This window comes from Monomorium pharaonis, chromosome 6 (assembly GCF_013373865.1).
Source record: "Monomorium pharaonis isolate MP-MQ-018 chromosome 6, ASM1337386v2, whole genome shotgun sequence".
NCBI lineage: Eukaryota > Metazoa > Arthropoda > Insecta > Hymenoptera > Formicidae > Monomorium > Monomorium pharaonis.
This window is the reverse complement of record NC_050472.1, coordinates 4578513-4591541: the sequence shown is the minus strand read 5'-3', so window position 1 is coordinate 4591541 and position 13029 is coordinate 4578513. Positions and strand designations below refer to the sequence as shown.

General features: G+C 38.7%; 3 protein-coding genes across 3 annotated transcripts in view; 1 reads left to right on the top strand and 2 right to left on the bottom strand.

The window, feature by feature from the left end:
• LOC118645935 overlaps positions 1-4915 on the bottom strand; it is a 40331-nt gene extending 35416 nt beyond the window's left edge. Inside the window, exons 1-3 of the mRNA XM_036287927.1 lie at positions 4774-4915; positions 4327-4693; positions 1722-1802 (exon numbers count right to left, since the gene is read on the bottom strand). Coding sequence (XP_036143820.1) covers positions 1722-1802; positions 4327-4471 — 226 coding nt within the window. The 5' untranslated portion in view covers positions 4472-4693; positions 4774-4915. The remainder of the gene's footprint in view (positions 1-1721; positions 1803-4326; positions 4694-4773) is intronic.
• A 3021-nt stretch (positions 4916-7936) lies between these two features.
• LOC105832594 (peptidyl-prolyl cis-trans isomerase-like 1) lies at positions 7937-9019 on the bottom strand. Its single transcript, XM_012673690.3, has 5 exons — positions 8768-9019; positions 8565-8698; positions 8395-8484; positions 8199-8306; positions 7937-8100 (listed from the first exon to the last, which is right to left on the bottom strand). Exons 1-5 carry the CDS (start codon positions 8845-8847, stop codon positions 7985-7987), a joined length of 528 nt encoding a protein of 175 aa, XP_012529144.1. The 5' UTR covers positions 8848-9019; the 3' UTR covers positions 7937-7984.
• An 82-nt stretch (positions 9020-9101) lies between these two features.
• On the top strand, positions 9102-12876 carry LOC105832593 (endoplasmic reticulum mannosyl-oligosaccharide 1,2-alpha-mannosidase). Its single transcript, XM_012673689.3, has 11 exons — positions 9102-9395; positions 9518-9688; positions 9760-9913; positions 10015-10200; positions 10288-10436; positions 10522-10710; positions 10914-11101; positions 11180-11306; positions 11385-11549; positions 11627-11776; positions 11848-12876. Exons 1-11 carry the CDS (start codon positions 9297-9299, stop codon positions 12064-12066), a joined length of 1797 nt encoding a protein of 598 aa, XP_012529143.1. The 5' UTR covers positions 9102-9296; the 3' UTR covers positions 12067-12876.
• The last annotated feature ends 153 nt before the right edge of the window (positions 12877-13029 follow it).

Genomic DNA, 13029 nt, shown 5'->3' with positions numbered 1-13029 from the left:
CCCGAGCGCATCCCTAAACGGTGTTAAAACCTGCGACTCTATATCCAGAAACAAAAATATCCATTCTACCGAACGCGCCCGCGCGCATCGTTATGCGCCTGTGCTCCGGATACCGAATACTTCAATCTTTGACAATCCGATCAGATTTTTATCTCTAACGAGAGGATACACTTGATAAAAGAAATTCGCGATATCGAAAGCAGGATATATTTCTCGGATGCCACACGGCTCAAGTCGCCTTTGATATTTTTGTATCGATTGCGGTACGTTTCTTCCCTTTCAATCCTTTCGTACCTCCGCCCTGTTTTCGCGGAGAGCAAAATAAATCGTTTCCAATTCCGCCTTGGTTACTTCAGCAGTATTCGCAGTAGAGTGGCGAGGATATCAGCAAACAATGAGGGCGGAATAGAGACTAACTGGGATTATTCCAAGATTAAGACATTCATATTACATTTCGTAGCGCCGTGGCGCGCGGGGACTTTTGGTGCCGGAGGGATTCAATCGGCTATATGCGGATTCATCTCACAGCCGCGCACGGCAGTGTCCTCTCATACGAATATCGCCAATCCTCTTATCGGTGTCGTATACGCGATGCTCGATACTTCCTGCTCGCTCACGTGCGGCGTATAGGATCGCGTGCGACACGCGAACCTATACACTCCTACCGCGATGCGTCGATGCAATCGAAACACACGCCGCGTTTCCTGCACGCTACGTTACGCGCGGACTTTTCGGAGAGGATGTCTGCGAGAGACGGATCAGGGCCAAGGTCGTCCTTTCAGAATGGCAGAGTAGTCGATGGGCGGCTGAGGTAATTTACGACCGTTTCGACGCCCCCGCGTTTCACCCTCGACATTACTTATCGACTCCGCCGTGATCCACCCCCTCCCTCCCGGAGTTACTAAAATCAGAATCGCATCGTTCACTCGCCCACTTTGAAACCCGAGATATGAAAAACGCGGAAGCATCTTGAATCTTTATTGATGGGATCTGCAAATGCGAGAGAAGAAAAAGGGGAAGCCGGCGACACAGCTGGATCTCGTCGGAATAATAATGCGCGAAGGACGAGAATGGTACGCGAGAGTGGCACTTTTCCGAAAGATTTTTCCCTTGTGATTTTTATGGGTGTTAACGACAAAAGCTTAATTACGAATATTCTCCGAGTTCCTTTCGCTAATCGAACTCGGAAAAATAGATACTTCATCATTAGCAACGAGCTGTTCCATTCTAAATTCCCGAAATTTCTAATAAATGGATATTTGCAGAAAGTTTCGATAAAACTCTTGATTTTATGTTCTCTGCTAAATAATTCGATCTATCGAAAGAAGATTATTTGAATATACGTCTTTCAAATATTCTTTTCATGATTATCCATAGACCGTCAAGTCTAAAGCGCGAAAATTTCATTAGAGCGAACGAAAATCGTTTGTTTTTGTTTATTAATAAACGCGAAGTCAGAATTGTTTGAATGCATATTTAAAGAGCGTATATAAATATATTTCTATCGATTCATTTCATAAAAAATAATAAACACGAAATGAAATATTTAATTACGAATATTTGCGATAATGATTTCACAGATATTTTCGTATTTTTATATAAATATTTTTGTGGCGAATTGACCGATAATAAAGAATGCAAAATTACATTTATCAAAAGTATTTCATGCATCATTAAAAAAGAAAATAATAATGTTGCATTAATACAAAATTGTTACTCACCGATATCGCCATTAATCTGCGTCTTAATTTGCTCCTTGTCTGCAACTTCACTCGTCACAACAGTCTTTGTATTCTCCTCCACTAAAAACATATACAAATTTTACATTAATATTGTACTTAACTAAAAAAAAGGCAAAGTCTTATAAGACGCTATGTAACAAAATTAACTGGGAGTAAATTAAAAAGTTGTATATATATATAAAATAATTTTAAAAAATTTCTATACTTTTACAATTAAAAAATTATCATTCTTGATATTTTTACTTTTACTAACGTATTTAAATTAGTGCACATTTATCAAATATAGAAAATTGTACGTAAATTTAGTTTGTAGCTTGCATGATATAATTAAAATCGTGTAAATATTCAAGTAACATATTTAAAATATAATGCAAGTTTGTTATTATTCAAATTTATAGAATGGTACTAATCAGTGCGGTTTCTCTGGAGAATTAACTTCATACAGTGTCCTCTATGAGCAGGCATATGTATTACAAAAGTAAAAGATTGTTAATAACTTGAAACACAATAATGTACAATTTTTTAATTATTCAAGTGTGCTAATATCTCGCTTTTTTTACGTACAGTCGAGTTTTTTGAAAAAACAAGTTGTTTCTTAAAATATTTAATGCAACGCATGTTACCATCGTATCAGAGGGCAACTGCAATCACGATAATACCAACCGCCACATATCTTTAAATGCAAACATATATATTTCGCAGAATGACAATAATTAAAACTGTATTATATATAGTACATACATCAGGTTAAAACATTTAAGTTTCTTTTTCTTAATTGAATAATAATTCAATGGCGATAACTACTTTGAGAAATATTCACATCTAAAAGCTTTGTTCTAATTAAAATATATTAAAATTCTAATTTTCAATAAAAATTTCAATTTGCAATAATATCAATAGTAAAAATTTATCCAAATATATCAGAATTTACAATAAGGATACGTGGGCGGATCGTACATGATTTCTAATTTGCAACGCTCTCGAGAAATCACGAAAATATCTGCCCAAAATAAAGGAAAGTGATACTGCAACAAGTGCAATAAAACGCCGAGAGAAACTCGTTATTTTACTTTTATAACATATACACGTATATGTATATATATATATATATGTGTGTGTGTGTGTGTGTGTGTGTATATTTCTCTTCTTTCCTTTTGCTGTCTGATTTCGTTTCAGGTCAGAATGCCTAGAATATTTCGTGAACTACGTAAGAAATATCTTAAAGAAAAACAAGATGTTGACAAAATCAAATAGCCCCTTTCAAATAAAATAAAATAATATTTAACTAAATTATTTGAAATAAACAGAAAAAGTACAATCTAATTTTCCTCGATTAAAAATATTAAACGTTATGATCGAGCTATAAAATATTAAGAATTAAAAATAAAGAGAAATAAAAATTTGCTTATATACGTAGATGTTACACAAACTTTCCGTGTAAATATGCATTGATAACTTTCAATATAACTTTGAGAAATAAGTATTTTATCTATTACGATCCATTGCATGCACTGATAATGTTATAAGTTGACTCAGACAAACTTCTTGCTATCCGTACGTGTGTTTACGAATGTTTTCTTCTATCGGAGAGATATTTCACTATATCACTAATTTTTAACATTTCTACAAACTAAAAATGCGTTGAAACGTACAGCTAAACGTTGCCTCATAATATATGTTCTTTTTTTGCAAATGGACATTCTGTTGTACACTAATAATATAAATCGACTGCATTTCGAGTGAAAATTAGATGAAGATTGCAAGTCGAAAGTTCGGTCGAAAGTTGTTCATGCCTCTTAGGCGCGCCATTTATTTGCACTCACTTGAGACTCTCAAGAACACACCCACTTTTCCTAGAAAATTCTTACTGCAGAGATGAAGAGAATAAATTCAGATCGATATGTTTAAGTGTGTAAAATGGCCAATTAAAACTGTTCAATTATTGTTTTAATTACGCTTACGTTTTCAATAATTCGTCATAACACGAGTCGTCAATTTTCATCGTTCTGAACTATGTAAAATGTAACGAAAAAAAAAAAACCATTACACGTAATATTATTTCTGCTTTCGCTCGTGTGAAAGTATTTAATAAATTCCGACTTATGATGACTCGTAATTAACGATTCACATCGAAAACAATGTTATTTTAAAAGCAAGATTTCGAATAATAAATTCGGCATATATCAAGAATAAAAAATTAATCACATCCTACCCTGTTTACATAATGACACACACCTGAGCTGTTTGCATAACTATTTACATAAGCGACATGTCGATCAGCGAGTTGGTTACGATTAATCGTAATTGACAAGGCAAAAAAACTAAACGTTATCATAATTCCGTTTAAATGTCAACCCTCTCTCCTCCAGACCCCGTCGGAAACATTCGCCCCGGACCCTCCGGCGTCGAGGGAGTCGCGACGTCTCGCTACACACCTGCCCGGCATGCAAGAACGCTCTTCTCCTTCGTGCCACTTGTTGCACGGCTACGCTCGACGCACACTCGCATTTGAATAAACAGCTCGCGGAAAACTGGAGCGCGCACGCGGCGCGTCGTCCTCGCGCGAGGATAATTGTGTACGTACCGGCGGCCACTGTACAGCTGGACGGGTCCTCGTTCCCCTGGGCCGCTGATTCCACGAGAGCCGGCTGCTGCTGCTGTCCAGACGCGGCGCCGCCGGTCGCCGCCGCGCTCGACACCACCGTGGCTGAGTCGCGCGATTCGGCCATTTTTCAGGTTAACTCTCTTGGCAGCGCGCTGTCAAATCCGCACATACACACACACACGGCACGACACGACGCGCGGCAACGACGGCCACTTACCTCCATCGGCTCGCCGTGCATTCGAATTCTCGGGCCCCGTTTTCGAAACTTAGCACACGCACACGTCAGACCCGCAGCAGTGGCGGCGACGCGCCGACATCGCGCCAGATGGCGTCACCGACCGGACACCTGTAGAGTAAAGAGGTGTTTTCATCCATCAGCGCCTCTATGTATACAAAATGTGCACATTGAACTACGTAGTCAAATACCTATGAATTCCGTAGGTAATGTGCATGACTTTTTGGATCTCTTCTATGCTATGTCCACGTTTATTTAATTCTCTTTTCATGCTACACCTGTAAATTTTACCATTATATGCATTCATATTTTAAATCTGTTTTATGCAAATGTGCATAATCGTGATCTATAAATGTGCAATACCACATATACATGATATAAATTCAATTAATTGATTTGATAAAAATTCACTCACCGATTGCTGTTGCTGCTCCTGCTGCTGATGCGGCTGCTGCTACTGCTACATTCCTTTTCCGGTTTTGATTCTGAAAATGAGATAAACATTATTCCTAAACTGAAACACAAAAGCAGGTAAAGAAATGTAACACTTGAAAAAATATAGTATATATATTTTATACCGAGTCGCTCCATGGATGCCGCTTTCTGCTGACATCATCCTGCTATTCTCGAACTGCACATTAATAACGATCGCCCGATACTTTATTCGGCACTCCCGATATTGCGGATAATATATCACACACGAGTAAAACGCGCGCGAGAATTTCACTTGGCGCGACCGTTACATTTGGAAAAATACGTGAAAAGGACGGCTCGTCTCATTGGCGGCGAGAATCAACATGGCACGAAAGTGGCGTAACGTCACGTAACTTCGTGGAAACGCAGGGGCCGAGGAAAGCGATGAAAAAAATTACGCGCGGAGATACAACGAAAGGAAACAAATTCAAGAATTTCTCGCACGTATGCTCGCACGACGACTAGTAGCACTTCGATCACTTAATTGGCACTCGCGATTTTCTAACGAACGTATCCTCTTCAAACTTTGCTCGAATGCGCACGCGAACACTTCACTCGAAACCGAAGGCACGATGCCGCGCTTTACACACGAATACGACCTCTGTTACGTAGGGGGTCGTCTGTTAGCGCGACGGTATTCTCAACACAACACCTGCGTACAATGAATTCTAAACCCGCGAGACACGCACGGAGTCGACAGTGCGTCCGACCGGCGCTGGAGCGTGAGCGAACTGGCGGCAGCGGCGGACGTGACCGTTGGTAGGTACACTCGGCGGTACTCGGCGCTAGTCGGCGCCACTCGGCGTTGCTAGGCGGTTAACTCGCCGCGCCGCCATGTTGCTCCCCGTAGCTCCGCGCGCCAGTCGGCACTGTCGGCAGTCACGTACGCCACTCTAGCGCCGCCGGTCAGACGCATCAAACGCTCTGTCGATTCCGTGCGTGTCTCGCGTGTTTAGATTTGAATTGTCCGGTGTTGTGTTGTCCGGTGTTGTGCGCGTTCAAGCGTAATTTTCATTCGAACGGTTTTCTCAGCCTGCGTTTCGCCTCGTGACGTCACGCCACTTTCGTGCTGTGTTGATTTTCGTTCCGAGCGAAGTTTTCGTGTGCGCGTATTCGCTCGAGGAGGGTACGCAATCCGTTCGGTAGAATGTCGATCATGCAGAGATACAAAACTCAGGGAATGAATTAATTGTTTTACTTCAGTGTTCAGTACTGTACTTCCTCGTTCAATCGTCATAATGCGTCAAACGTTTCTTATTAATTGACGATAATCGTCATCTAGCCATATCACGTCTCAATTCCAATATACATTTCATTCGCGATTAGCTATATCATTTATATCGCGAAGAATATTTCCAAGTAAAGTATTGGAAATTCTCTAGAAATGTCTAATTCCTTCAAGAATTTGCTCTCGACATGAAAGCTCAGGGTGTAACGGCCAATTTCGTTATCGACATGTCGATATTTCGAACTTGGCGATCGTATATCCATCTAAATATCACATTTAGACACTCATTTTACTACAGAATTCTTGGAAGGTAGACTCGCTACGACACGATCGCGGACCGGCCGCTCTGATTGGCCCGTGTCACACGGAGAGTCTCAAACATTTCAAATCCGGCCAATCGAAAGCGTAGCGTCGACACACGGCGGTTGGACCCCGGAAGCAGTCGTCCACTCGGTCTCCGTAGCCACGGTAGTTTTAGCGACCGTCTGGCCGCCGTCGTCGGAGTAAACGTCGGAAACGACGCGTCGTCGGGACACGAAGCGAGAAGTAACGTCCCGTGTTCGCGAGCACATTCGTAGAGCAGCCGAGCAACCGCGAAGGTGATCAAGGTGACGCGGTGTCTCGCGGCGTCGTCGGCGGGTACGCGGTGTGTAAGTGTCGTTTACGCGTCATGGCGACTCGAGGGATTTAATCGCCGTCGAGAGTGCCAAGTGAAGCGTCGCGACGCGTTCGCGTCTCGTGTCCCGAGGTTGCCCCCGATAGTTTATACTCGGGATCGGGCGACCGTAACTCCGTCATAAACTTGAACGATCGGACCTGCCTGCTCCGTGTTTCTTGAGGGGTCAGAGGGTGCTTTTGCGCGCGCGAAAATCGTCCTCTCTTTGACTCAGCAAAAGAACAAAAGTGATAACAACAAGACATATAGTGTGTGATTCATTTATTATGGTGTTTTAAGTGTGTGCAGGAGCGAATGCTCCGCTGGATCTTTCTCTTCGGATTCGCCAACGACAAGTGATGGTGGTCAACAATTGTGGCGACACTAGTGGACGACATCGATGCGGGACCGTCAACGGGGAATGGTAAGTGCTTTTTATTGCATTATCGACAAAGCTGTAGAAGCTGCCACAGAGATGGCGACACTATAACCTTTTTTGCGCCGATTCGTATCGTAAACTTGAGTTAGAAACCATTAGATGGCACAACCATAATCTTTTCACTTTGAGAACTTATTCTGATTTTATATTTTATTCCAAATTTTGATTCTATTTTGTATATTTCTCAATAAACAAAGATCGGGAATTGACACGTTTCGCAAAATTTTATCAGATATCTAGCAACTGATCTTAGAATATTAAAAATACATTCTCTGAAAAATGTAAGAAATGATTGTAATGTTATTTTTTTACATACTGTAATTAAAACATATATAAAATAATTCCTGGAGAATATTTGATATTAATTATTTTTTAAATAATTATATGAATTTATATAAATTAATGATAACAAAAATCGTCGGAGATTGCAAGTTACAACAAATACAAATTTCTATATTTTATAATAAATAATCATAATGATAGTACTCTATCTTTATCATAGATTAGGTAATCGAGAAAACACAGATGTACAAGAAAGATATTTATTTCATATATTTATTTTAAAATATACTTATTCTAAAAATTATAAAAATTTACTTTAATAAATTATGAATTCTTCACAGAACCTTTTACGATTTTAACATCGTCCACTGGGCGATCATTCTTGTCTGTCTCGACTAATCCAATCCTCTTCACTATTGCCATGCCAGAATGAACTCTACCTATTACATAAAAAAAAGAATAAAAATATTTTACAGTTACATGAACAGTTACAATTATTTAGATTATAAATAGGTGCAGCTAATTTGCTATAATTTACCGAATATACTATGTTTTCCATCAAGCCATTGAGTAGGTGCAAGCGTTATGAAAAACTGTGATCCATTTGTATCCGGTCCAGAATTTGCCATTGATAATATTCCAGCTCCTATATAAGTTTTAATATAACACGTAAGTCTAAAGTACTTGCAGTTAAAGCAAAAGCAACATTACTCGATTATCAGTAAAAAAATTACCTGTATGTTTTAAATCGTCATGTATCTCGTCGTCAAAACACTCGCCATATATGGACATCCCACCTTTGCCTGTCCCAGTGGGATCGCCACCTAAAAAGACATGAAACCATTGGGAAAATGAGATGATATAAAACCTTTGTCATCGTCACAACCTTATTCTAATGCGTTACCTTGAATCATAAAGTCACGGATGACTCTGTGAAACTTGGTGCCATTGTAATATCCACGTCGCGTGAGCTCGGCAAAGTTTCTACAGGTGATAGGGGCATGTTTCCAGTACAGCTCGAGAGTTATTTCGCCCATCCTAAGGATCAGAATTGATTAGCTACAATCAGATACGAAGGGAGCGAGTTTTATGTTAGGAAGTACTTACGTGGTCTCAAAGCTAACGAAGGGTGGCTGCCAATGTTTATCCGGCACACCGGATATGTTCGCGAGACACATTGTGGTCATTTTTAAGTCCTTTTGTTGAAACAATGAGCTCTCTTACCAGCCAATCATCGCGTGTTTGCTACTTCGTTTATTTTACGACGACTTTTCATACAAACCGGCGTTTACTCAATGATCATTCACTGCTACCGATGGCTACCGACACGTAGAAAAGGAAAATCTCATCTTCAGCATACACAAATGCAAACCGGAGTGCGTACGTGAGAGCACGCAGCACGCAGAGCGCAGAGCACGTGAACGCCATCTGCTTCATGTGCAGGGTACACGTTAACAAAGCAATAATAATATGAATTGAATGAAAATGTAAAAACGTTGAACGTATACTTGCGCAAATCGTATAAATGAAGACCTCCGCATGTTGGGCTAATTCATCGCAGCGTCGTACTTCGAGTGTTCTGGCAACACGATCGAATTCCACGCGCGCCGGAACGAGTTAACCTACATGCAAAAATATGTTCTCGCCAAGAGACTCGGGTAAATCAGATTACATTAGTTTAAATATTCATGAGAGCGGGTCGTTTGCACGGGGCACCTCACGGAGTTTATGGAGGGTACGTATTACTGTCGACGATAAATGTCGCGAACGTATCATTACTTTGAGTCACGACTGATTTACTGGCTGCCGTACAGTGTCTCTCATTCGGTTCCACGGTCTCTATCTCTCTGCTTTCAGCAATGGAACCAGTTGTCCAGATTTCAGAGAAATATCCTATACTTTGCGATAATCACAGTTCTACTTGTAATATTTTATCTCCTGCCTAGCGAAACCAAAGCTGGTACCTCTGACAATGAGGTAGATTATAGTAATGTAGAAGGTGCACAAGAAACTGCCAAGTATGAGAAGGTACACTGCATCTCGACGAGACCTCTTGATTCTGAGAGATAAAGGTCATCAAATTTCCTTTTATTTCGCAGGCAGTAGACGAAGTTGTTGTAGATAATGAAGAACAGGGTGCTGGGCCTGGTGAAGTAATTGAAGAACCCGAGTTTCAACCAGAAATCAATCAAGTTGATGATGATCAAATTGGTGAACCGCCACAACCAAAGCCAAACATCCTGAGATTTAGTGGTAGATTATAATTTATCAAATAATCATATAATGGATAATAAGTATAGTTAGATTAGAGATTGTGGCAGTAGGCATAAGTTGTAATGCTTGGACGCTTTTAGGCCCGCAAAATAGTAGGCAAGAAGCTGTTGTAGCGGCGTTTAAGCATTCCTGGAATGGGTATAAAAAGTATGCGTGGGGTCACGATAATGTCAAACCGATATCAAAGAGATATCACGAGTGGTTTGGCTTGGGCCTTACTATAGTTGATTCATTGGATACTTTATATATAATGGGAATATATGATGGTGCGTACGCAAATTGAACTGTAAAATATCCGACCTTATTATTAGAGGGGTAGAAAATAAAAGTCTTCTTTTTATACAATGTTTCAGAATATTCGAGAGCGAGGAAATGGGTGGAAGATAATTTAGTGTTTACAATGAATAGAGATGTTAATTTATTTGAAGTTACAATTAGGGTATTAGGTGGTTTATTAGCAGCGTATCATCTCTCTGGTGATATACTCTTTTTAAATAAGGCTGTAAGTATACCAGGTCTGTTATAATTTCAGTTAGTCTCTAAAAATTTGAATCTAAATATTTGTCAATTTATTCGCAATGTTCAAGATGGATTTAGGTGATCGTATGATGCCAGCATTTTCCACTAGATCAGGTGTTCCATATTCCGACGTGAATCTTGGCACTAGAAGTGCTCACAGTCCAAAATGGGGTCCTGACAGTAGCACGAGTGAAGTTACTTCTATTCAGTTAGAGTTTCGTGATCTTAGTCGTAGTACGGGGCAATCTAAGTTTGAGGTAATCTTAGAACCAGAACAGATCACATTGGTGACATAAGGCCTGTTCTTCGTTGCTACACTGCTGCACTGGTGCAATAAGTTAGAATGAGACAAATATATTTTTTCTCATTCTAACTTATTGTACCAGTACAACAGTACAGCTACTAAAAACAAGCCTATAATCTGTAGCGGGTATTTAACATTACGTGAGTAAATTTTCAGACTGCAGCGGCAAGAGTATCCGAACATGTACATAAATTAGAGAAATATGATGGTTTAGTTCCAATCTTTATTAATGCTAATACTGGGCAATTTCGAGAGTACGCTACGATTACGTTAGGTGCTCGCGGTGATAGTTACTACGAATACTTATTGAAACAATGGTTACAAACTGGAAAAACTATAGACTAGTTAGTATATTTTGTTATTGAAACTACAATCGTGTAGATCAAGCTTTTAACGAGGTCTGTATCTTGATATATTTTTAGTCTGCGCGATGATTACTTGTATGGCATTGCTGGCACGCAGAAGCATCTCGTTAAGCGTACCGCGGTTAATAAATATCTTTTCATCGCTGAATTGGTCGGTGCGAATAAAGAAATTAAACCGAAAATGGTAAATAGCTCAAGATACAAAGTAGTTTAAAATCAGTATATCACGCGAATTTGTGAATGTGCAAATTTATATTCGTAGGATCATCTGACGTGTTATTTAGGAGGTACTTTAGCGTTAGGCGTGCATCATGGATTGCCGCAGGAGCACAATGCTCTTGCGGAAGAACTTGTTAAGACTTGTTATCAAACGTACGCGATCCAGCCAACGTTCCTCGCACCTGAAATTACTTATTTTAATATACAAGTGAGTTCGAAAAATTGATTCTACCATTTACAATGGCGTCAATGAAAAAAAATAACTATCGTTTTGTGGTTCTATAGAAAATGGAGGGTGAAAATCAAATGGATATGTATGTTAAAACGAATGACGCTCATAATTTACTAAGGCCCGAGTTCATTGAAAGTTTATTTTACATGTGGTATTTTACGGGGAATAAAACGTATCAGGATTGGGGTTGGCAGATATTTCAGGTGAGTGTTGTCCTTCTCTTCCTGTATTTCATCATACATGTATCTAATATAAAACGCGACTCTCTCGGCAGGGTTTTGAAAATTATACCAAAGTCGAAGGTGGCTACACGAGTATCGGTAACGTCCGGAATATTCAACACACTCGTCAGCAAGATATGACGGAAAGTTTCTGGTTCGCCGAAACTTTAAAATACTTGTACTTGTTATTTGACGACACTAGGCAATTGATAGATTTGGATAGGTGGGTGTTCAATTCGGAAGGTCATCCGTTACCGATATACGAATCGTAGCGCAGTAGAAGCAAAATTGTGTATACAGTGAGTCCAGATTTTTTTTGCACTTTTATAAAATTATTTTTTAAATGTCCAACTTTTTTTATCGTGTTTCTTTAATGGAATTTTCTGAACACTCACATTTTGTTTAAATTGTGAGATTAATTGTAAAATATTCTTTTTAAAAGAAATCATTAATTTATGGAATGATACAGTCAATTTCTACTGCTCTAAGGTCATTTAAAATGTTTATTTTTTTTTTGTAATGATATATGCGAAATGTCTTTTATATTCATTTTCTTACGTTATAAATATCCAATCATGTAAGTAGTAAAATCAAAGTAAAAAAGAAGTTAGTTTAGTTCAGAAGAAAATAATTAAATAGGGGAAATATAAAATTGTAGAAATTGACTTTAAAGATTATAAATAACTGCAAAATAAGTTGCTTTATCATTGGCCAAATACGACTTCAAATAATAAACAAATATGCAACATTAGCTGCGCCTACCAAAGTATCGAACCTACCTAAAATGTTGATTAGATACTATTACTATTTTAGATGCTCAAATATCACTTTTGAGAATGTAACTGTTAACTTTTAATTATAAGAATCTTAGCACCTACTGTACTTATCTATTTTTTGAAATTTTAGTTTTGCAATTTTAATTTTGTGCAACGTTACTCTCTTTTAGGAGAGATGTATTTACAATACATAAAAAAAATGAATATTATTATTTAGTCTTACACCTTCACATTAAATTCGTACGTTGTAATATTACAAAACTAATCTAGTCCTCATCTATGAATAAATTTTAATAAATTACACAATAAATACTTGCAGTCTCCGATTATTATCAAAAAATATAAATACTTGCATAATATTAATATTTATATAAATATGAAATATATTTGAGAGAATGTTTATATGAGTCCTATACCATTGGAATGGCAATGATTAAATTCGGAATTTTGACATTGGAA